This window comes from Hyalella azteca, unplaced genomic scaffold (genome assembly GCF_000764305.2).
Source record: "Hyalella azteca isolate HAZT.00-mixed unplaced genomic scaffold, Hazt_2.0.2 contig5637, whole genome shotgun sequence".
Classification (NCBI taxonomy): domain Eukaryota; kingdom Metazoa; phylum Arthropoda; class Malacostraca; order Amphipoda; family Hyalellidae; genus Hyalella; species Hyalella azteca.
Window position 1 is genome coordinate 59644 of NW_025935820.1, and position 26111 is coordinate 85754.

At 35.7% G+C, this 26111-nt stretch overlaps 1 protein-coding gene across 1 annotated transcript; it reads left to right on the plus strand.

Moving 5' to 3' along the window:
* The first annotated feature begins 1251 nt into the window (after nt 1–1251).
* On the plus strand, nt 1252–26111 carry LOC108682327. Its single transcript, XM_047880586.1, has 19 exons — nt 1252–1367; nt 3972–4046; nt 5025–5235; nt 7855–7980; nt 9997–10066; nt 10239–10377; nt 11141–11240; nt 13775–13837; nt 14004–14192; nt 14309–14520; nt 14871–15007; nt 15301–15529; nt 17262–17354; nt 17708–17845; nt 18081–18263; nt 18863–18953; nt 19463–19614; nt 20021–20517; nt 25987–26111. Exons 1-19 carry the CDS (start codon nt 1252–1254, stop codon nt 26109–26111), a joined length of 2946 nt encoding a protein of 981 aa, XP_047736542.1.

Genomic DNA, 26111 nt, shown 5'->3' on the forward strand with positions numbered 1-26111 from the left:
TCGTCGTTCGATGTCAGCACAGAGCAGCTGTAAGTCATACATACATAAGTAAATTATATTACCTAATCAATTATTAATATATTATTATATATTGCTATATTATATATTATATACAAATACATTATATTCATCATACGCTGTTAAATTCACGACAGATAACACAACAATTTTTAAATTTTATTCCGTTTCATTCTTAAATTATCCTTTGCCACGTAGAATTTGTTTCACCAAAACTGATCATCATTTTTTTCAACACGTTACAAAGCTTCTTATATTCTGGTATTGTGATGAAGTGAATGAATATCTGTCAATCAATCGTAAATTTATATTTTCAGCGAACTTTAACACAAGCAAGCCTATCGTTACACAGCTCGTTTTTGGTGGTTGCAAATTTTCGTACTCTGTTAAAATTGTACGTGATGATAGTTTAGCTTTTACTTTTATCATTCATGAATCTAATGAATTTGAAAAGTAAATCACTGCAAGCAATATAAATTAAAGGGTTATTTTAAATAAAGGACCCAATTTATTATTAAATTCGAATTTATTTAAGCATAAATTCAAAATGAATAGTTTATGCCTCAATGGAAAGAGAATTCATGTATTATTTTCTAGGGTAAGGTGGATTGATGGATTATTTTTAGGGTGAAGTTAAAGATCCCATTCGGTGAAAGAGAAAGATTGGCGATCCTATGCATCCAGTCAATTTATAAAATTTTTTCATTAATTATTTAATTTTTCATTAATTATTTACCTAATAATTTAATAACAAAGCAGGCGCTAGATTTGAACCGCCATAAAATTGAGAAAAAATTTAATTTGAAGCTTGAGATATTTTCATTCATCCTAATCAATGTAGGATCCCTTCATTATTCACTTTGACTCTTGGCGATGAACAGCATCATGTCACTTAAGGAAAATATTTCGAAATAATCATCAGTGGTAAGCCACGTTCGATATACATTTTGATGACTTCGTATAAAGGCCCATCTTCTCTGACTGCCAAAATTTTCGATGCAGGAAAGTTTAGCCGTCGCCGAAAGCTGAATTAAATATATTACTACTTTTGTTTGCTAAAATAAGATAGGCAGAGATTATATTAAGATTGAATTAAGAGATTAAATTAGATTAAGATTGCACACGTCATTCACAAAATGAAATGTGTAGAAGCGAAGGCTAAGCACACTATAGGTCCTCTTTTATTATTGACGAAGCCAATATATACCATCAACTATACTAAAAGTTTTAATGATGCAATTTTATTGTGTTGAAAATCAAATACTGTTTCTTTACATCAGACTTCTTAGCTACAACCACATCAAGGTGGTTGGTGAAAGAGCGTTCGCTGGCTCTCAAATTGGAACCTTGTAAGTATTTTAAAACTTTTATCACTTCTTGGCGCTTAATAATCTGTCTTGGAAGTTTATAATTGATAATTTAGAAAATAATGTTTCCAACTAATAAAATATTAATAGCAAAATTGCTTCTAGATGCAACTACCTGGTAAAATCAATTGATGCTTTTTCGTAAAATCAAATAAAATTAATGTTTCATCGTAAAATCAATTAATTCTACAAACCTCATGGTTTGCAGCATTTTCTGGTCGTCCATCGTGAAATTGAATTCCATCTGATGAGTCGCAACTGCCTATTCTCAATGTCAAGCAATTTGTGTTTAAATTAAAAATTAATTGCAAATAATCTGAATTGTTTGGTTGTCTTAAACATCCACAGCCATGTTCGTATGATTCCTTCTGTTTTATTAAAGAAGTTTGTTTCTAACGTTATTATCGACGCAGGTATAGCTCCTATTACTGACTAGTTTTTACTAGCAATACAGTCGTGCAATAGCGTAATTAAATGAACCTCGACGTCGTCTTTAATTCACATTCATTCACATGGCGGTTCTGAGACGTTGCCTTTTATAAAAAATGCATGAGGGAAAATATTAAAAAGTAAAAGACAATTTTTCTCATATATCTCTTGTGAATGTGTTGTTATTTATATTTTAGAAGAGAGTAATTTACGGAAAAGAAAAATGTATCAAAATATGCTAAGACTTTGTAAAATAAATAGAAATTACTAAATTAGATATAAATCCTTCAATTAAGTGAAAATTAAAGTGAGTTCTCGTAGAAAACCAATACAATTTTGGACCATCATTCAAAGAAGTTTTTTTACAAGTATTATTTTTCATAGACGTGGCCAGACATTGGTTAGAAGTTGAACTTCTGCTGACCTCTGTTCCTAATAAGTGTCAAAATTATCTTTAACTTAATGTCGCAGTGGGTAATAATGCTAATTATTACTCACTGCGTTACAATTAGTTACAATAACAACCTTTAGCTGCAAGCCTCGAGCTCATTAAATGAGTCCAACAATATAAACGAAATGTAACTATTTATGGAATACTTGAAATGTTTGTTAACGTGGATTTCGAAAGCGCCTCTTGCTTCGAGGTTTATTACGAAATTCGTTGCTCCGATGCAAATAAAAATCTCTTTCAACAATGTCTTGTATCCAGCGCTTCACCATTGTATGGTTCAGCTGAAAATTTCTCACATAACAGACACTAGTTAAAAAATAATGTCATTAACGTAGATTTCACCTTATTTTCAAAAGTTACCTACGAAAGCCATTGTCAACAATATCTCTGTGGCAAGCAATTCACTATTGTGGTGTAATGTGGAAGTTCTCTCTGACAATACCTTATTTATACGCTCATCATATGAATTTCCACGACACCCTTTTTTCTAAGGTTAATTACACAAGTCGTTATCAACAATGTCATTTTCTCCAACAATCAACGATTGTGTTGTTCAGTTGAACTTATCTAAGGCGACAACAGTCATGGTTTAAAAATGACGCTCCCAGTCAGTTGGCAAGACATAAAAGTGGTAGCAGGTTTGAAAAACTCACGCCTTCTGCTTTGTTGATGAAGGAATAGAATCCATATATCTTCTATGGGGTCGAATCCATATATCTTCTATGGGGTATTGCGCATCGAAAAATTGTTTTTCACTTTCCTATGTGGCAATTATGTGGATTCGCATTTAGAATCGATAAATGGTACAACACTTGATCTATACGATAGAGCGACTTTTTAAAAATCTTGATTTCAACATGGCGTAAATTTCGATTTTATTGCTATGCTTCAAGTTATATTTCAAAAATATTCAATTATATATAAATATAGAATAATAAATTATAATAATTAAGTGATTGTTACAATTGACCTTTTGATTAACTTTATAATTACAGTACATTTCCAAACATAAATAATATACTATCTATTAAGACACATTATATAATAAAATTTATTATATAATAAATATATAATAACATAATAATATTATAATAGCACATTATATAATAAAAGTACAATGAATTTTATAATCGGTGGAAAAAATATCCCATGTTTTTCATAACATCCAAAATAAAAAAATCGCAGTCAGCATTAAATTTAATCAGGCTGCCAATTACTCTGTGTGTTCAGAATGTTCGAAGTTCAATGACCCGTTCCTCGATGTGCAATTACAGACTTTGACTCCGTCAACGATAATTAAATTGACAACTTACTAACAAGAATACACACGAGTTCACGAGTTCGTTATTAAGAACAAACGAGATATTTTTTTATAATAAAAGTTTAACTTAGGGTTCCACTGCCTCATTATTTCAGCTGGGCCGATTACCAACTCTCAACCTGAAACTTTCAGGATAAGTTTATTTAAATTATTAAATTGATTAAAAACTACTGTTTGTGGCTTAAATTCCTCGAGGAAAGATTTCTTGATGCATTCATTAGATTGTATTTGAATGTATTTTGAACATTTGATATTAATTCATTATTGGAATTAATTAGTCTTCTCTTCCGTTTACTAACTAAATTAATTAAAACTAAACTAAATTAAATTGGGCGTCAAAACGAACGGTTAAAACCTGATTTAGTTCACGGTAATTTGTTTTCAGAAGCCTGAAAGGAAATCATGAGCTCCGAGAACTTCATGAGAACGCGTTCGATGGAGTGCTGATCCTCCGCACTCTGTGAGTGTCTTTCTCATATATTGTCATTATTATAATTAAGTATTATGGTGTCAAGTTTGTAAATTAATCAACCTCCACCTGCAATATTATCAATTCTGTTGTCACTATTATAAATAATTGTTATGGTCCATAAATTAATCTCTATTTGCAATATAGTCAATTTATTTAGATAACCAAATCGGAAATATTTATCAGATATCTACGATTTTATCGCACAGGGAAATTAATACGTTGCACAGTTCTTTATGCAATCATATATATAATACCCCCAGTTTCATATGAAATTTGTTTCAAATAAAAACCTCAGGTGAATCTCACTCATTTTACTTATTGACAAGTCGTATATGACCATAACTGATGTAATGCAAATAAAAGAATGGAGTATATACCGCAATGCGTGTACTAGAGACAGTAATAATTTATTTACACTGTACTTCTGCCCGGTGCACTCTAGGATATGATAAACTGGATCTATTGCATGCATAGATTCACCTTAATTTATGATTTCTCAATATTTTGGTGTTGCACAATGTAACTTTAAAAGGTAAGTTATGAAGAATCCAACAAATCCAATCGAATCTATAATTAGTTATTTCACTTATCTGATGGAATATTGTATGCCGTTCTCTACATAATTATCTAAAGGCTTATTGACAATTTCTCCACTCCTTTTTTGGCCAAATTATAGATTCAAATTAATTGGACATAGACTGTATCCCTTTCTATTGTTCAATGAAGAGAATAATTTTCATCGTTTTCCATGTGAGGAACAAAATATTTTTCTGAGATTCTGTTCGTTACGAAGAATGAAGAGCAATTATCCGCCAAATTATTAAATTCGCGACGCCCAGCATTACCGTTTCATAAATAAATAAAAATTACTAATCTGCACCAGAATATCCGCCACATACAATATTCCACAATTTTATTAAAATTCTAACCTATAAATGACAGTTGATGGAAGTGATCACTCTCCAGAGACTTATCCTTCACTTCCATCACGTGGCTACCAACGCTCGGGCTGTCTGGTCTGGAAGAGCTACTGCTGGAAGACACTCCGACGCTAAAAATATTCCCGTCAGTGTACGCTTTAAAGAGCCTGAGAACAGCCCGCCTCACGTACCCCCATCACTGCTGTGCCTTCCAGTTCCCTCAGCAGCACGATCCTTCTAGACGTTATAAACACCAGGTGAGTCATGGCATTTAATTGTCAATTGTGTTATCATGAAATTTTATAAGTTACATAAATGCATATATTCAAATCAGAGAGTGAGTCAAGGCAGTCATTTAATTATCAATGGTGTTGTCACGGAATTTTATAAGTTACATAAATGCATATATTCAAATCACACAGAGTGAGTCAAGGTAGTTATTTAATTGTCAATTGTGTTGTCACGGAATTTTATAAGTTACATAAATGCATATATTCAAATCAGAGAGTGAGTCAAGGCAGTCATTTAATTGTCAATGGTGTTGACACGGAATTTTATAAGTTACATAAATGCATATATTCAAATCAGAGAGTGAGTCAAGGCAGTCATTTAATTGTAAATTGTGTTGTCACGGAATTTTATAAGTTACATTTATGTTTATATTCAAATCACACTTGACAAGTGAAGGTATTTAGTTGAGAGTTGTGTAAACTTAGGATTTTTTTGTAATAAAAAGGCATAGCTTCAATCTAGAGATAATGAGTGGAAGCATTTAAATAGTAATTGAGCCATCACGGGATTTTTCAGTGAAATAAATTAATATTTTCGACCCACGTAGGGTGAGTGTAGGCAAATAATTTAGAGTTGTGTGAACGCAGGATTATATTAGTGACATAAATTCTTCTATTCAATTTTTCAGTCTACATAGACTGATAGCAGAATATTGGCTACGAAGAACAAGGTTTTATTATCCGATATGAGAAATAATTGGGCCATGAAGCCATGAATTTCAATATCGAAGTTGATAACTCAACGATCATGACGTAATAACTCCCTGTTATTGCTAGTTCTTGATTTTTCTTTAGGTTGCCAGTTTTGGCAAGAAAAAATATCTAATTGTTAGGTTTCAATTGCAAGATTTCAATATCCTATTTTTCAATAATAATTGAAGCAAGCTGGTGAGAGCACAGATACTTAAATATTGGGTGTCAATACCGTAGAGTTTAACCTAATAGAGGTTGCTTACTATTCTACATATGTGCTGTATGATAATGAGCGTTAAATATATCCCATTACATTAATTGTAAATTGTATATTTGTTTTAATACAATGATATTCGTCTGAGTGATACTCGAATTGATCGTGTGGCTCCGATGGGACAAAATTTGTGGATGGGAGATGGATTTTTTCAATTACGAAATGAACATCATGTTTAAAAGGAACATGCATGCGAATAATACATATCATTATCCATTGAAATAAATGATAAATTGGTTAGGTTGTATTATATAATCTATAATCTGAAACATTTTGCACATTGCTAATTATATTTTTGATAACTTGTGTTATTGATTTCTAATTCTTCGTGAGTTTCAGTAATATTTTATATTCACAGGAGTTGATCAGTCGCGTGGAAAGCGAAGAGTGCAAGAATTTTCATGCTCAAGAATCAAGCCAAGATAAATCTACGCTTAGGACTGAACGAAGCTCTAGTGATAGCAGGTTCTCATTGGACAAAAATTTGGAAACGGATTCCTTCTGGGAGAATAAATTTATTTCTGACGATTTGTCGGACAAGAATCAATTTGATCGAAATCTTATCAACTTTCAGAATTATCATTACAGTTCAAGTGACCGCGGTCTATTCTCAACGGAAGGCAGTTTTGGTCGTGGCTTCATTGAGTCTTCTTACGATGGTAACTGGAAGGAAACGTCTACTCAATTCCCCGATCTTGCCTCGGAAACGACTGATAAAAATTTTGCGATGTCTTCGGTAAAAGTTACCTCTTCGAGTCCTCGTTCAGTCAAAGAGAAGTATTTGCTGACTTCATCGCCGCTTCCTTTCAGTGAACATTTTGATGATTTTTCTAGAATCGATTTTGGTTCTTGGGGTCCACTGCACAATTTTGAGATTTTTCCAGATCAGCTGGAAAATGTAGTTGGATTAACGACACCTAGCAGCCGAATATCCAGCTCTATACTTCAAGACGGTTCATTTCTTCCACCGTCTCGAAGTTTTCCACTTCCAAAATTCAAAAGAAATCAAGGCCCTGGAATCGAGTCTCGCTTCAAAAGTGCGTTTGAAATCCAGAACTCGAACTTTTTCCGTGATGGAAGCAACAGGCATCAGCAGTTTGCTCTTGGCTTTCGAAATTTTGGGACTCTAAATGACACTGAAAATCATGTAAGTTTGAAAAGATGGAAATTTATCTGCAGAAGCATTGACACAAAATTTTCAATTTTTCTCGTAGTGCAGACAAACTATTGCCACCCGATTTAATTTTTTAAGACTGAAAAGTATGATCTATTTCCAATGTTTGTGTAGTTAAATTGCAAAATATTTTCGAATTGCGTCAAAAAATCTTTAGCGCTTTTGCATGCTAATTTTTTTGACCTAAGCTAATGTAATTATACATTTTTGGCGCAATTTGTAATTGTCACACAAAATAACAAACTGCTAGGCATTATAAAATTCATTCCTATTCAGCTGCAAAAAATTTCTTAGCATAAAAAGTATGTTTAGCGTTATTATAGATTAAACGCTATTTTTAAATAATTATTTTTAATTTGTAATCCCATTTCTATTCACAGTTGAAAAACACTTTAATACATCAGATTTAGTTAAGAGATAAACACTTGTTCCTGTTGACCAACAGATGAGTTTGCTGCCTGGTCTCCCACCCACCGTGGGGCTGATGCTAAGACCCAACACATCACTTGACGCCGGAAGTTCATCACACGCGGACTTCCATTCATTCCCCGGCACATTTCATACAAACGCGGTGAGTAGATTACAGCCTAATTTTTTTCAACTCTTAAATACATAAAGAAAAATTCACGTTTGTTCATTCAGGATCAATAAAAGAAATTTAAAATGAAAGCTCCTAATAATTGTTTGTTGTGGTAAAACAGTACGAGGGCAAAATATTTTTAAGTGAATGATAACCTAAGGTCGATTTGTTCATCTCGTGGAGTATAATTTGCTTCTGACTATTTAATTAATCTTCTAAACAGACAAAAAATATATATATCAAAGAAACCATTTCCTTTGTGCGATTTATCATGTCAACAGTTCGAACACTAATATAATATATTTAAACCCAATACATTTTTTCTGTCTGAAAAGGAATCTAAAAAAGTTAAATCCCATCTATCAAACATTTTTAATATGTCGACATTGAGAGGCATAACATATGTCGATATGAGAGTTTAATTCGTCCCAAAATTTCAGAGAATTTGTCCTGAGTTACAGCTTCAACAGCAGTTTTTATGCAATCTTCATATTATCCATTGCATCTAGTAGCGGAGGAACATGAACGAAGTTTTTGATAAACCGCAGCAAGAAAGAAATACATAAAATGTACATTTTGCAGATTCACTGATTACGAATTCTTTGATTGAAAATGAAATTCATTGTTAACGATTTTATGGAAACACGTAAAATTCGAATGTTTCCTCTTTTCTAAAAGAATGTCCGACACTAAAAGTTATGACTTCATGCAATCGAATGAATGTTTTTGAACGCTCTGTATACAATATTTTGATTTTAAATGAGATATTTTTTATATATGCGCGTTAAATTTACATTGAAAATTAAACTCATTTTTCAATCTCACTTCGAATTATTCAGAAATGTTTTGTTGGCTGAGACTCGACATCGAATCAATATCGACTAAAAATATTCCTCATTGAATACAGCATTAACGACTTTCGGAAATAAAAAATAAAATAACGTAATTCTAATAGACACGTGTATTCGCTGTTTTCGCAGTATAAGTTCAAACACACAATTTCTAACCTCATGTGTGTAATATAAGTGAAATATAAACGTGATGCATGCAAACGGATGCATAAATATGAAATCATACTTAGAAACAGTGTCATGAATTATTTATTAAATTGAACGTGCCATAAATTATGACCATTTCGAAAATAATGAGTACAAAAATTCAAGATTATTTCACCTGAATCATTGTTTCACTTCTAATCCATTTGTTAACCTAGCACAGCGTATAGTCGCACCAATTAATTCACTAGAATAACATTGTATTATTTTCACGTTTCCAGTAAATAATACGTAGATCAAATGCCTGTATTTGCAACAAATGCATGAACAGATTTTTATTGGGTAAACTGCTGAAACTCCGTTTTAATTGTACAAATCACGAGCTAACACCACTTGTATACGCAGGATTCACAACATGACGGTACAATACGAGTTACGTACTAACTAGATTTTGGGCCCTGATATAAGAGTACGGCTTGAAAAGTTATCAGTACCGTACCTTAAAACTATTTAATCAAATTTCTCTCGTGTTTTCTCTTCTACATCATAAAAACCAATACAAAATTCATGAATGTTTGTGCGTTCTGTCGCAGCTATCTTCAAATTTTAAAAGGAACAATATGAACTTATAGTAATTTGCTGTTAGTGAAATAACAACGCGTGTGTATGTCTTCAGACATACAGTCAGAAAAGCAAGAGGTCCTATTATGCAAATAGTGACACTTTTACCGGCTCAACTAGTCACAGTCACCCTCGCAATGGTAAAAAGTGCATCGCTATATCGACAATATCTCGCTCATGTCTCTGAGTGAGTTATTTTTTAAAATGATCGTGATCCACTTTTCTTTTAATAATACGTGTTTCATTACTGTAAACTTTTAACAGCCTGTCAACCAACTATTAAGTGATGAAATTTCCATTTGAACTGAACTAAAGCAATAAAATAAAGCTAATATATTTATTATTCAGCTCCTAATAAACTATAAATAATACTATATGTTCTCAACAACAGGCGCCCGTTCACAACCAGATCCTCGAGTTCAACTGCGGGCTGTTCGTCCTACGAGCCCCGGACGTACATTGTACTCCAGCGCCCAACAACGATAAATAATACTCTATGTTCTCAACAACAGGCACCCGTTCACAACCAGATCCTCGAGTTCAACTGCGGGCTGTTCGTCCTACGAGCCCCGGACGTGCATTGTACTCCAGCGCCCAACAACGATAAATAATACTCTATGTTCTCAACAACAGGCACCCGTTCACAACCAGACCCTCGAGTTCAACTGCGGGCATTGGTCATGGCTTGCAAGATCATGCTTGCCGGATGGCTCTACGCTCTCGTGATGGCCGCGTTGCCACTGTTGGGAGTCTCTGACTACAGCAAAACAAGGTGTGAGGCTCTAAGATATAATTGCATTCACAATTAAGGTTCGTAGACACGTTTGACGGGACACATATAATCTCTTATTTATATTACCTCTCCATAAACAAAGAACAAGTAAGAGGTATCTATTAGACTTAGGGCCACTACATTGACCCTCATCTTTTTTACATTTCGTCGACTGTGCAAAACTTTTTTTTTAATTGGGCTTCAGACAAATCTAGAGACAGCCAGATTGCAGAAAGACCATAAGTTAATACCAGTTTGCAAGGTCGTCAAAAGGGAAATTATTGTTTCTAACTAAGGTTATATAAGTGTAGCCTATAAGAGATCGTAAGTTCATCAGCCAATCATTGACGGCCTTTCAAGCAAAATCTACCAATCATAGACAAGAAAATAGGGCGTAAGTACTTACGTTCACTTAGCAAGTTTTGAAAGTAAGGCCCCAATACGCGAGTCAGGATCAACAGCTTAACTGACGGCTACCAAAAATGTAACGCCTACGTTAGAGCTGATCAGCGGTCTAAAACTTGCAAGTAATGAGAATATTTTCAGCCTGCTATACAGTAGTACACTGTCAATATAGCTTTGTTAGGCACATGGAGCTTGTCAATACGAAACTAAGGGACAATTTTTTCTCCTTGTACCTGCCTCTTTATTCTTTAATTTCCATAACGTGTAAATATTTACAATTGATGCCTTATGATCAATGTTCTCAAAACATAAGTTATACACATATGTTTTATTTATCTCTATTCATTGTTTTTTTCAGCATATGCTTACCTATGGATGCGAGTAGCGCGACAGCAATCGGGTACCTCATAGCACTGTTGCTCATCAACGGCCTCGCCTTCATCTCAATATGGTGGGTGGTAAGGCTATATTAGATCTGTAGCAACAAATAGTATATTAGCCGATAATAATAGATCCAATCTTAGCAGATAATGTTAGCCGATTGTAATTCTCGAGTTACTTTTCATGTGTGTGGAGTACTAGCTGCTTCAGCCTCAGTGTCTAGTAGCGTTAGTTAGTTAGTTTAGTGGCCAAATGTTTACTAGCGCTTCAGCTATTTGGCTATCTCGCACCGAAAGTCAAGGTGAATATCACCATAGAGGTGGAAGGTCTCAATTATTCATCACCCACAAGGGGCGGAAGGCCTCAGATGTCCAGCCCGCTGAAACTGGCTCGAAAGAGACAGCGTTACAACCGAGATCTGCAGTCAGACACCGCGAGCTCAGCGGTGGGGCACTCAGGAACAATCCCCCTATATATAGGAACGCGAAATCCCATAGAAGTTCTGACGAGCACAGACACGCGTCAGCATCGGGCAGCGGTGCACGCATGAAATGAAAAAATTTGTGTTTTAAAGTACGAGGGCAAAATATTTTTAAGTGAATGATAACCTAAGGTCGATTTGTTCATCGCGTGGATTAATTTGCTTCTGACTATTTAATTGATCTTCTAAATAAACAAAACAGGATATATCAAAGAAACCATCCCTTTGTGCGATTTATCATGTCAATAGTTTGAACACTAATATAATGTACATGAAACCAATACATTCTTACTGCCTGAAAAGGAAACTAAAAAAGTTATATCCCATCTTATCAAATATTTGTAATACGTCGACTTTGAGAGGCATAGCATACGTCGATATGAGAGTTAAATTCGTCCAACACTTTCATCGAATTTGTCCTGAGTTCCAGCTTCCATAGCAGTTTATATGCAATCTTCATATTATCCATTGCATCTAGTAGCGGAGGAACATGATCGGAGTTTTTAATAAACCGCAGCAAGAAAGAAATAGATAAAATGTTAATTTTACAGATTACCTGATTACGAATTCTTTGAGTTAAAATGAAATTCATTGTCCACCGCAATGATTTCATTGAATCACATCAAATTCGAATGTTTCCTTTTTTCCAATAGAAGGTCGGACAATAAAAGTTATGACTTTATGAAATCGGATGAATGTTTTTGATAGGCTCTGTATGCAATATTATTTCGAAATAGAGTGCTGTTTTTTATTTTATATTCATGCGCTCAATTTACAGCGAAAATTAACCTTATTTTTTCAATCTTACTTCGAATTATTCAAATATGTTGTCGAGTCTCGAATTATTCCGAGACTCGACAACGGATTATTATCAACTAAAAATATTTATCATGGATTTCAGCATTAATGACTCTCGAAGCTCAAAACAAAATAACTTGATATTTATAGGCACGTGTATTCGCTATTTTCAAATTATAAGTTTAAACACACAATTTCTAACCTGATGTTTGTAATAGTATAAGTGAAATATAAACGTGATGCATGCAAAGTGACGCATAAATTTTAAATCATACCTAGAAACACTATTATGAATTACTGAATTGGACGTGCCATAAATTGCGACAATATAGTAACTAACTAGGACAAAAATCTGAGCCTATTTCACTTGCAATCCACTGTTTAATTTCGCACAGCTTAGAGCCGCATCACGTAATTCACTAGATTAACATTGTATTATTTTTACGTTTCCAGTAAATATTACGTGTATCAAGTGCCTGTCTTTTCAACAAACGCACGAACAGATTTTATTGTGCAGGCTGGTGCAACTAACAATTTATGTCAATTGTACAAATCACGAGCTAATACGACTTATAAGATGCATAACAAAATCCGCAAGATAATCAATTTTATACGTGTGACGATACGTCACGAGTTACGTACTTGTTAGATCTCGAACCCTATTATAAAAATATTGCGTGAAAAGTTTTCTGTACCTTGTAACTAGTTAATCAAATTTTTCTCGTTTTTTCTCATCCACACAACAAAGACCAACACAAAACCTATGAATGTTTGCGCGTTCCGTTGCAGCTATCTGCGAATTGTATAAATGAACAATATGAACTTATCGTTATTTGCTGTTAGTGATTCAAGAAAGCCTGTCAATGTCTTCGGACATGCAGTCAGTACAGCAATGGGTCAAAATAAACAAATAATGACACTTTGTATGTATGAACAAAATGAACTTATCGTTATTTGCCGTTAGTGATTTAAGAAAGCCAGTTAATGTCTTCGGACATGCAGTCAGAATGGCAATGGGACAAAATAAACAAATAGTGACACTTTAACAGGCTTATCTGGTCAGAGTCACCCTTACAATGGTAAAAAGTCCATCGCTATCTCGACAGTGCCCTCACTCATGCTCCTGAGTGAATTATTTCTGAAAATGATCTTGATAAATTTTTGTTAAAATAATACGTGTCTCATTACTGTCAACTTATTACCAGTTTGCTAACCGACGCTTAACTGTTAATAATTTCATTTGAACTAAACGAAAGCAATAAAATAAAGATAATATATTTAATATTCAGCTTCTAATAAACGATAAATAATACTCTACGTTCTCAACAACAGGCCCCCGTTCACAACCAGACCCTCGAGTTCAACTGCGGGCAGTTCGTCCTACAAGCCCCGGACGTACATTGTACTCCAGCGCCCAACAACGATAAATAATACTCTATGTTCTCATCAACAGGCCCCTGTAAATAATACTCTATGTTCTCATCAACAGGCCCCTGTAAATAATACTCTATGTTCTCATCAACAGGCCCCTGTAAATAATACTCTATGTTCTCATCAACAGGCCCCCGTTCACAACCAGACACTCGAGTTCAACTGCGGGCAGTTCGTCCTACAAGCCCCGGACGTGCATTGTACTCCAGCGCCCAACGCCTTCAACCCCTGTGAGGACATCATGGGCAACGTAGGGCTACGCGTGGCCGTGTGGGCGGTCGTCATCACGGCCGTCGTGGGCAACACGGCCGTTATTGTCGTGCTCGGGTCCTGGCGATTCAGGTGTGTTATTATCATCAATCACGTCAGCTTTACATAAACATTGTACTCCAGCGCCCAACAACGATAAATAATACTCTATGTTCTCAACAACAGGCACCCGTTCACAACCAGACCCTCGAGTTCAACTGCGGGCAGTTCGTCCTACAAGCCCCGGACGTACATTGTACTCCAGCGCCCAACGCCTTCAACCCCTGCGAGGACATCATGGGCAACGTGGGGCTACGCGTGGCCGTGTGGGCGGTCGTAGTCACGGCCGTCGTGGGCAACACGGCCGTTATTGTCGTGCTCGGGTCCTGGAGGTTCAGGTGAGTTATTATCATCAATAATGTCAGCTTTACAGAGCACAATGATGCATTCAAGTAACATGAAATATCCGCAGGATTAACACTAAATTCAATACTTGTGTGGGCCAAAAAGGGTTATTTTTTGACATAGTATTAGTAGTGTAACAAAATAGGTGTCAGCATAATTTTTTAAATTCAATTTTTTGTGATTTTTATTCCAATCTGTGGTACAAATTTTGTGCAAAATGGATTCCGGCTGCTCGGATTAAAATTTATATGAAGGCTACTTTGGCGGTAACTGCTATATGAACGAAATCAAAATTCATATTCATGTAGTGAGTTATTTACATATAAAACATACATTACTCAAGGATGAACGTAAGCAAGTTCCTGATGCTGAACTTAGCGATCGCTGACCTGATGATGGGACTGTACCTTCTTATCATCGCAGCTATGGACGCACACACAGTGTCGCAATACTTCAACTACGCCGTGGACTGGCAGAATGGTGGGATTTGCATTATCTAATGGAAGCACAAATTATTGTTTATGAAGAAATCGACGACTAAATGTTGTTTATGAACCTTAAAGTTGATTCAAGTGATGATTGTTATTATTACTTATCGTATCGCTAACATAATCTCCGTTAAATTTCCAATTGTGGTGCAAAAGACTGCCTATTTATCATGCTATAAGACAAATTACTAACAGTTTATATTCTAATTTCCGAAAAATAGTTTCGTCTCTAAAATCCCACACTATATAGAGGCATTTGATTATCACACACTAATATTCCAACAGGTGCAGGCTGTAAAATTGCTGGGTTTTTGACGGTATTTTCATCGGAGTTGTCGATCTTTAGCCTGACTGTGATCACAATAGAACGCTGGTACGCCATCACATACGCCATAAACCTCAACAAGCGTCTGAAGTTGGTCATGGCTTGCAAGATCATGCTTGCCGGATGGCTCTACGCTCTCGTGATGGCCGCGTTGCCACTGTTGGGAGTCTCTGACTACAGCAAAACCAGGTGTGACTGTGGCAAAACCAGGAGCCTATACTTTCAAAAAAAAGTTAAGAGATCGTAAGTTCATCAGCCAATCATTGACGGCCTTTCAAGCAAAATCCACCAATCACAGACAAGAAAATAGAGCGTAAATACTTACGTTAACTTAGCGCGTTTTGAAAGTATGGCCCCAGGTCTCTAAGATATAATTGCATTCACAATTAAGGTTCGTAGACACGTTTGTCGGGACACATATAATCTTTTATTTATATTACCTCTCCATAAACCAAGTAGACACGTTTGACATGACACATCATCAATTATTTATAATACCTCTCCATAAACCAAGAATAAGTGAGAAGTATCTATCAGACTGAGGGTCAATACATTGAAGCCTCCAAGATCTTATTTCCATTTCTTTGATCGTGCACTAATTATATTTTTTTAATCGGGCTTCAGAAAAGTCAAGCGACAGCCAAATTGCAGAAATACTCTAAGTTACTACCAGTTTGAAGAGAAAAATTACTGTTTCTAACTAAGATCATGGGAGTGTAACCGAGAGAAAACATCTTATGCTTCAAAACACATTGTTTTAAATGGATCAGTTTAACCATATGAACCAATCAAAGGGTGCCTCGCATGACACAATGGTGAAAAATTGTACTTTAGGATGTAAAATACTAGGATTTTACTTATACATGGTTACGAGATATCAGTCGATGCATCCAGTGGATCTTAGTAATAACTCCCATTAACTTTTTAACTAAGTTCTTTCACTTTTGTGAGGCTTTATAGCATAACTGGAAACAAAAGATGAGATGTATTTAACAAAAACACAGGGACATTGCAACACAATTTAGACCGGTTCTCCAATGAAGAGGAACATGCATAGCAAGTATAATACGTTGCTGGGAAATGAAGAGCATTAGACGCATAATTTAATTCCATAGATATTGCGTGGAACAGAACGCCTGAAATTTCCCACCTACGATAACAACAAATTCATCAACATCTGCAAGTCCAGGACAACCGGTTAATTAGCGCAAACTGTCAACGTCTCTTATGAAATTTGCAACTCATTTCACTGCGAGAGTGGAGTCGAAATTCGTGAAAAACTGTGTGTACAGGATGATGCTCCCCTCGACACAGAACGGAATGAAATTTGATCATGAAGTATAAAGGGGAAATATGAGAAATTTCAACAAACTAAAACTTAAGAATTATATCTGAACCGGTAAAAAATTGTCTGTAATATAGTAGGCTGAAAATTTCCCTTCTACTTGCGCTAAGCCGTTAGGTAAGCTGCTGATCCCAACCGGTGTACTGATTCCTCTCTTATAGGATTTTAACTCCAACCACGGGGATCTAGCGCCTTATCTCGTACCTCTATCCGTGGCGTTAGAGTTAAAATCCAACAAGAGAGGAACTAATATAACGCCAGTCGGGACCAGCAGCTTAACTGCCGGCCGCCAAAAATGTAACGCCCAAGTTCTAGTTGGTCACCCTTTATCTTAGCGGTCTAATTTAAAGTAGTGGGAAAATTTTCAGCTTACTATAATACACTGTCAATAAAGCTTTGTTAGGCACATGGAGCTTCTCTATACCAAACTAAGGGACAAATTTTTTCTTCCTTGTACCTACAATATCTATTCCCCATTCTCCATAACGTGTAAATATTTACCAATGATACCTCATGATCAAAGTTCTCATAACATAAGTCAAGCACGTATTTTTAAATACATTCATTTTTTTGCAGCATATGCTTACCCATGGATGCGAGTAGCGCGACAGCAATCGGGTACCTCATAGCACTGTTGCTCATCAACGGCCTCGCCTTCATCTCAATATGGTGGGTGGTAAGGCTTGAGACTAACACTCTTCTCGTAGATATTCAATAGTTTTATTCCCCACTTTATTGGTGCTTATATATAGTTGAAAGCTTAGAACGTTGGAATCATCGAGCCTCGTACTAACTCACCCTGCCTGTTGAAATTTTCTTGTTTGAATACCCATCAGATAAGTGATTAATTGAAACCTTAGAATGACGAAATATGGATAAATTGGTTACTCGCGGTGCTTTTCATACATTAATGAGAATTTAGCTTCCAATAAAGCTAGTGTTTCAACTTTAATACATCGACTGCTACATGTTGGTGTACTTCTCAATCTCCACGTATTAATGAAGGCTTAACTTCAATACAGCGGCTGCTACATGTTGATGTACTTCTCCATTCGGGGCCATAATCCTACCACGGCCAGATCTGACCTGAAGGTCGCCAAGCGCATGGCGTTGCTGGTTTTTACCGACTTCGCGTGCTGGGCTCCCATTGCATTCTTTGGGCGAGTTAAACATATAAAGTATTTCTTTTTAGATTGTTGATGAAAAATAGTAACTTATGGCTATACTTTTTTCATGTATCTAACGCATTCCCATGAATGTTTATTCTTATATACCGACTGCTAGGATCAAAAACAATTGGACAATTTCCCATTCACATCTTAGGCTAAATTCTGAGTTGAAGGCAATTAATGTATTGGACTTAATTAATGTATTGTACTAATTATTGTATTGCAGTCTGACGGCGGTGGCGGGATGGCCTCTGATAGACGTGACCAGAGCCAAGATTTTGCTGGTATTTTTCTACCCTCTGAACTCGTGCGCCAATCCTTACCTGTACGCCATCCTCACCAGGCAGTACCGCCGCGACTTCGTCCTGCTGCTCGAGAAGTACGGCATTTGCGCCGACGCTGCCAAGAGGTACTGTAAGTGTTTCAAGCTGTAAGTGTTTCAAGCTGTAAGTGTTTCAAGCTGTAAGTGTTTCAAGCTGTAAGTGTTTCAAGCTGTAAGTGTTTCAAGCTGTAAGAGTTTCAAGCTGTAAGTGTTTCAAGCTGAAAGTGTTTCAAGAGTAACGAAAATTCAGAAATTTTGTGCGTGAACAAGAATGAAGTAAAATTTAGTCAATTTCGTTCAGAGAATTTGTCATGAGTTAAAATTTGGAAACGTGGGACGTGAAAGCGGAGAATTCCTGATAAATCGAGATTTACTTCCATTATTCTGACATGACTTGGAAGCAAGTGTTCTTTCGAAGCTCGGTGCGAATTTAAACCAAATCACTCATTGAAAAAAAAACGTTTTGAGATATATATGAAAAAAATTGATGAAAACAACGTTTTTATAACACGAAGGAAACAGGTTTGTCACATGATTAAATGCGTCTGTGATGGTAACTTCTATGGTACAATGAACGCATCTTCATGTTTTGATGATGGATTAAAAAATTAAATAATATTTTTAAACAAAAAGAATCATGTTTTCAAACAGTACACCCAGTTTAAAGCCATCTTCATTCCGTGCAGGTATCGGAGCGGAGTTTCATCATTCAACAACACCATCCACCACCTCACTACCTCCCCAGGACACAATCACAGAAGTTCAACTTCAACCCATGTGATTTATTTTTTAATTTAGTGCATTTTATAATATGTGTATAACAATTTCAAGCCCTAAAGTAGAATTTTAGATATGTGAAGTAGAATTTTCCTGAAAATGGCGGATCAGGGACTAGTAAGTATTACTTATCAGTCACTGACTATGTGTTATAACCACAAAGTGGAAAAATTGTTGATTGAAAAGATTACACTAAGTGAATCTGTTTGAGTGACAACATATGAATGATTTGGCAGTGCTTGGGATCGTGTTTTCAATTGCAAATTATACGAACAACGCCAGGTTAGAGTTTTGTTATCGGTTACTTGTCAGTTCCTTAGTAAAGTTATAGTTGTTAACTAGACGACGATTTATAATCAATCAGTGAATTGTGGATGTCTTAAACGGTCAGCTGAAGCCTAACGATAAGTCAACCAAGATACACGATGCTATTATTTATCTATATTTTCAAACACAAGATTTGACATTTAAAAATTACGGAAAATTAATAATATTATTGTATTGCACAGGTGACAATGTGCGATGTGCACAAGCAACATCGTGGGTCATGTCCTTCGCAGTGCCACAATAACGGCATTTCTTCAGGAGGAAGATCTTCTCCTGGTCCCATCTCTACCCCACAACCATCACTCGTAGAAGACATTTCTTCTGTATCTACCAGGTATACAAACAAAATTTTTTTAGAGTGCGAACTGGAGGAATATTGGGGAAATTGAAGCTGATGTATATTCATGAGTGACATCGCAGTACTGATAACTCAAAACTTATGATCATGAGCAGTTGCCGATGAGAGCAATTGTTATTGGAGAAACTGAAGCTGGTGTATATTAATGAGTGACATCGCATTACTGATAACTTCAAACTGATGATTATGAGCAGTTGCCGAGGAGAGCAATTGTTGGTGGGGAAACTGAAGCTGGTGTATCTTAATGAGTGACATCGCAGTACTGATAACTCAAAACTGATGATTATGAGCGGTTGCCGGGGATAGCTGTAGATAATTTTCTATATGATATTGAAGTAGGATATCATAGCGGAATAATTTTTTAGAGCTCAACTACCCTCAGGTTTCTTCCCTCGGATAACGACTGCGCTGCCGGAGGGGATGATAAACTATCGCGATCCCGGCCACATCCTCAGCTGACCGATGAAGAAAAACTTAGGCTCGCGTGTAGCCAGAAGCCCACGCCCGAGTCTCAACAGAAGAAAAACGACTCTAACAACGTTCATGGAAAGCCGGTATCTTTTTTGTCAGTTGTTTCATATGAGCCAAGTTTGAGCCCGCAATCGCTTTCTGTGCCCTGCTCCCAAACATCAACTTGTTCATCTTCTCCAGAGCCTCAGCCAAACGTAATTGCCGAGCCGCATCAGGAACTGAACATTTTCTGTGATTGCGAAATAGCAAACGCCGAGAACATGAATGATGCTAACGTAAGACAAAATACTAAAAGCAGTAAACTGGCCGAGAATTCTTTTCAACAGTACAGTTTGGGTGTTGGAGACCTCGAGTTATTGGATTTGTTCGGAGACGTTGAAATACCAATGATTGATTCATGCGACTCCAGTGAGTATTCTGAAAATGAAGAACTACTCCAAGAAAAAACCAAACCTATAAAAATCAATGCAGAATTTTGCGAAGATAAAGTTCACTCCTCAAAATCGTCATTAAACGGGACGAGTGCCTCAGTGAAACATGGAGAAAATAGAGTAAATCCCATGGGTTCACGCAGTAGCTACGATGTTCTTGATTCAATCGAAGCCGTTGGCTTGATCAGATCTGAACCTTTAAATAATAATCGATGTGATGTATCCTTAGTCATTACAGAAGAATCTTTCCTTTAAACGTTAATAAACTGTAGTTCAGAGTCCGCACAGACTCAGGTTCTGTATATGTAATGTAGTTCGGTTTATGATGTGATGTTATCATATACTAGCTCTAATGATAGCGATAATATCTGAGAAAAAATATTCCGGACACTCCGGAGTGTCCGGAAATAATATTGACGTAAAATATTTTTCATTTATCGAGATTTTGTAGAGCAAATACGAAAGAAGGTGCCTGTCCACAGGGATAATATTAGCGGTTATTAGATCTGTAGCAATACGTATATAGTATATCAGCCGATAATAATTGATCTAATCTTAGCAGATAATGTTAGCCGATTGTAATTCTCGAGTTACTTTCCTTGTGTGTGGAGTACTAGCTGCTTCTTTCTTATTTCTTATTTATTCTTATATGTGCACTGGAAACTAGTCCATAAAGCCCCTTACTATCTGCTTCAGCCTCAGTGCCGAGTAGCGGGCAGCGGTGCACGCATGAAATGAAAAAAATTTGTGTTTTATGCTCCGATAAGCAGCTATATAGGAGGGCTGAATCAGCCGTGGTGTGATCTGTTCTGCTCTGCAAGTTCACGAAAACATGTCGATGTTGTTTACAAGATATTTCTCCGTCCTACCTAGTCTTTCTCTATGACTTTAAGTTAATTGACAAAAGTTTTCGCATCCTCTGGTCGAGTAACAACCTTAAACGAATTAAATTAAACTCAATATTATGCTATTCAACTAAATTCATATATTCTGCTTCATCGAAGGATCGACATTCGTTCGCCGAGTGCAGACTTCTCTCGTCGGCTTCAAATAAGTACTAGCGGGTAAAATAAGTAATTATTTTCATTATACCGGCTTTGTGTCTATTCTTCCTTGCCGGTAGAACAAGGGCGAGAAAACATTAGCCGCTAATACTATCGGCCAATATTCTACCCGTGTACAGGCACTTTAAGACTAAGCGAATCAAGGGTTGCATCTATTTAAAATTCTTTTACGCTGCAAATGACAATCTTAACATGAGTAAAAGCCACAGGTAATAATCAATGAGAATATTATTACATTAAAATTACTTAAATTTTTATGTCTTTCTAACGCCATCGACTACGGTTTACATCTGTCAAGGGCAGTGTGCGCAATTGAAACAAGGTTATCAGAGAAATTCGTTAGTATTCGTCTTTAAAAGATTAAATTCGTGGTATTAAAAGTTAAGGGTAACAGTGGACTTTCGTGAGAGTTTTAATTTCATTGACATTACAATTCATTGAGACTGTATATTTAAATTAATATATATTTATGTATATATATTTTGAGGTTCGTCAAGCATATATCGGTGACGCTCCAACTATGTACTTTTCTGCAGGTATTTTTTTAATTTTGCAGGTATTCGACCAAAGGCCGCTAGTCTGCCATATGTAACATAAAGTTCATATTTTATTTTTGTTTAACATTTTAATTTTTTAATTTTACAAATTGCGTGCTTTGAGTCTCAGAACGGAAAACATTATTTCTTAAATCTCGCCGCTCTCAAGTCACGTCGTGACGTATAAATTTTAAATTTCGTTTTTCATTCGCGTTGTTTTACAAAGAATTAGAGACGTTATAATTTCCAAGCTGCAAATCTCACGTCTGCGAGAGCGACAGGAAAGCTCCGTTTGCTGTTTGAAGAGCATATATTTCCCACTATGGAGATCGGCAGTAAAATCCGTTCACTGTAGGTACCGGACCGGTTGAAAATATGTCCGTCTTGTATTTAACGTATGGAACAGCTAGAGATACGTGACAGGGATTGTTGATCAAAATGAATGATCCCCATAATTATAGATATTTTATAAATTATACTAATATAATAACTATAATACTTTGTAATTTCATAAAATACCGAGACTGTATTATTTAAGCTTTAATAGATCTGTGCTGTGATGTAAGATGACGAGTAGAATGTTTACGGTAAGAACACCAGCGTGTAAAGTAATATGTTGTGTAGTATTAACTGAAAAATAAAGAGTTATTTTTCACTGGACTTCTCGGTCAAACTTCTGTTAGAAATACATTAATTCATTCAATGGTCGAACCACAGAATTTCTTACATTTTAATTTGTAATTCCTTTCTACTCGAAAAATTTCCGCATTTTTAATAAAAAGCATAATTTACATCAACGAGCAAATTTTTCTGCAGGTTCTTAATGTCTTTTTCCAAAGACTGGAAAATGACATTAAGACATTTTGATGATTTTGATTTACCAATAAAATGTCATTTTAGATTGGTAAATTAATCAGGTTTACTTAAAACAAAAAAAAATCCTCTTAGTAATAAAAATCGAATTAGTGACGGTATTCATTGAATGTCGTTAAAATCTCGATGTCCATCCACCTTATTCTAGTTTTTAGTGTACCTGAAAAATGGTATTTACCTAATTAATTTTAGTTAGTACTACATGTCTAAAAATAGTTAACTGTGTTCATGTTTTGTCAGTGTTTCAACATTTATTCAGTTTGCAATGCACGGACCCAACAAAAGGGAAGTACCGTACCGTAATGGCCGTATTGTTCATGTTGTGTATCACATTATCTGCTATTTATTAGTGTGCCGTTAAAGATACTTGCTGTTACATCTTTCGAGTTGTTTCCGACGAAGAAGCAATATCCTGATGTTTGTGTGAATTAAACTTAAAAATGTCTGCATTAATATGGATTTAAAAATTTTTAAAGATTAACGTCGTCGTTTCGCTACCAAAGCTGCACAATATTTTCGTCGTTGCTACTTTTTAACATTCATCGAAAACCGAAAGTTGTCCTGCCATTTAACCCTTTACTGACGGAACCTCTGGTCCCCAAGCCATTAGGTACGAATAGTATTGATGACGGTAAATGCAATCCCTTGACGAAAGGTTAAAGGATCATGCAATACATAGGAGAGTTGGGATTATAGTTAATTTTAAATGACATTTCTTCATTTAACATCGACTCCGCTATAGCTTGGTTCCACTTTACAGTGAATATCAGGATCTTAGAAAATTTTACTACTAAGAGAATCAGAAGTTCAGAAACCTTTACAGGGAATGTCAGAAACCAGGAAAATTTTACTACATGGAATATCAGGAGTTTGGAAGATTTTACTACAGGAAATATCTGGAGCTAACGGCTAATTCCTGACTCGAGCCTCTGCTGCGTACATGTTGAGTTGAACATTACTCAACTGCTGCGTACATGTTGAGTTGAACATTACTCAACTGCTGCGTACATGTTGAGTTGAACATTACTCATCTGCTGCTTACATGTTGAGTTGAACATTACTCATCTGCTGCGTACATGTTGAGTTGAACATTGCGTATATGTGAGTAGGTCTGATATTCTTCAAGGTAAGAAGTAGTGCGGTAGTTTACAATTAATAGCGTACCGTGATTACTTATAGTGAAAAGTGATAAATAAAATGGTAAATATGTTGAGATTAAAACAACTTGGCATCCCACACGATTTATTCCGCCTAATATTGACATTTGATATAGGAAATAATGAGTAAATTCGATTTCGTTGAAAATAGAAAGCATTTATTGCGGTATATTTTGATCCGGCATAAAACAGCGCACACTTGACATAAATTTTCGTTCAATTTACATTCCGCTTATGCACGTGTAAATCAACAATGCAATCGCAAAACCAAAATACCTAATCTCACTTATCAATAACGTGCATGCAACTATGGAATGCACGAATATGTCATTCTCAATTACATGATAATCGCTTAGACTAAACCATAATATGGAATTAGATACATGAAACTAAAATGTGCATAGTAAGTATTCACAAGGAAAGCGTAAAAATAATCTTACAAACGAATGCTGAAACATCGTTTCCTAACTTCTTCTCAAGAAAATAAGCCAAATTTAACACGTTCAATTTTGCGTAGGCACAATTCAGATTCACGTCCTACGGACGTGAAAAAGCCGTTCAAAATTTGAACGGCTAAAATTGTAGGATAAAATTTATCGGCTGCTTCTCTAGGTCACCGCACTACGGTTGTTGGGTGAATTTCGCTAGCACTTCTTTCAGAGCCTTGGACAGTGAGCCATAAGTAGGGCACTGACTATGTACTTTCTCTAACATCAAAATTAAATGTCTATGTGCTTTCTTCAACATCAAAATTAAATGCCAATGTGCTTTCTTCAACATCAAAACGCAAGAGAGATTGCGCTCGACTCATAAAGCAAGAGAATTCATTCGCACATTCCAATAAAGTTTGGTCTAAATAGATCTGTAAATAGTACTATATTATAGGTTAGATGGCAAAGAAAGATATACGTATATACGTGGCAAGAAGAGGTGTAAATCATGAAACTTCATAGAATAAATAAATATAACTCAGTACTCATTGCAGTGAGTGACAGATAGCATTTTCTCGTCGACGAAAACGTGAAGTCACGAACAGACGGACAGACAGACGTACGGACGGACAAGGCGAGCATAATAGTGGTTTTTTCTCCATAAATGAGAAAATGCGCTAAAAATGGGCTAGACACCTGTGAAGCCTATCCATTATTCGAGCATTAGGATCATAATGGGACCTTTAGAACATTTTTTGTTCCGCAAAATTGTTGCATAAATCAAGTATTTAAAAATCAATTTTATAATTATGTCTACGCTTTATTAAAAATGTAAATTATAACATTCATCTATGTCTTTTTACTGCAAATTTCATTTAGCATTTCAAGTGAGTTCAAGTTTAATGACGATGAAGCTCGCCTCAAAATACATTTAAATTCATACACACCCACTGTTTATTAACAAGGGGAAGATAAAATGGAGAAATATTGCATAGGGAATAAGAGAAAATTTGCCACATATGAGTAAACCATCTTGAAATGAATTCAAGTTGGAAAAAAGCATATGTCATCGGCTGCAGGAGAATAATAAAAATCTTAATTTTTGACATCACTATGCTGCAGACTTATTGAAAAACAGAATGTGGCATTGTTGGTAAGCATTTACAAGCGGCATGGAGCTTGCAATAATTAATACAAAAAATAGAGCCCAAAGAATATATCGAAAAACGAAGCGGAATGGGTGTAACATATGAATCATATTATAAAGGAAAAAAATAAAAACACCGCAACAGAAGAAAACGTAATCGAGATAACTTAGGGTTTCAGTGTAGTATTAATATCACTCGGCTAAAATTCATATAAAATAATAAGGTGTTCACCTTAAGAACAAGCTCTGATTTCGAGAATTTTCGACGCGGTTGCCAAACAGCATTGCATTGAACATCAGCGTAAAGTCGAAACAGAATCTGAGTCTGCTGAGGTTCGTAATATGGTCACCGTTGGGGGCTAG

Excerpts from the sequence above, each read along its gene's own strand:
- LOC108682327 (XM_047880586.1), top strand. The coding sequence starts at position 1,252 with ATGCAATTTTATTGTGTTGAAAATCAAATACTGTTTCTTTACATCAGA. Across the intron at positions 1,368-3,971 it reads GGCTCTCAAATTGGAACCTT|AAGCCTGAAAGGAAATCATG; the intron begins GTAAGTATTTTA and ends ATTTGTTTTCAG. Across the intron at positions 5,236-7,854 it reads CTAGACGTTATAAACACCAG|ATGAGTTTGCTGCCTGGTCT; the intron begins GTGAGTCATGGC and ends GTTGACCAACAG.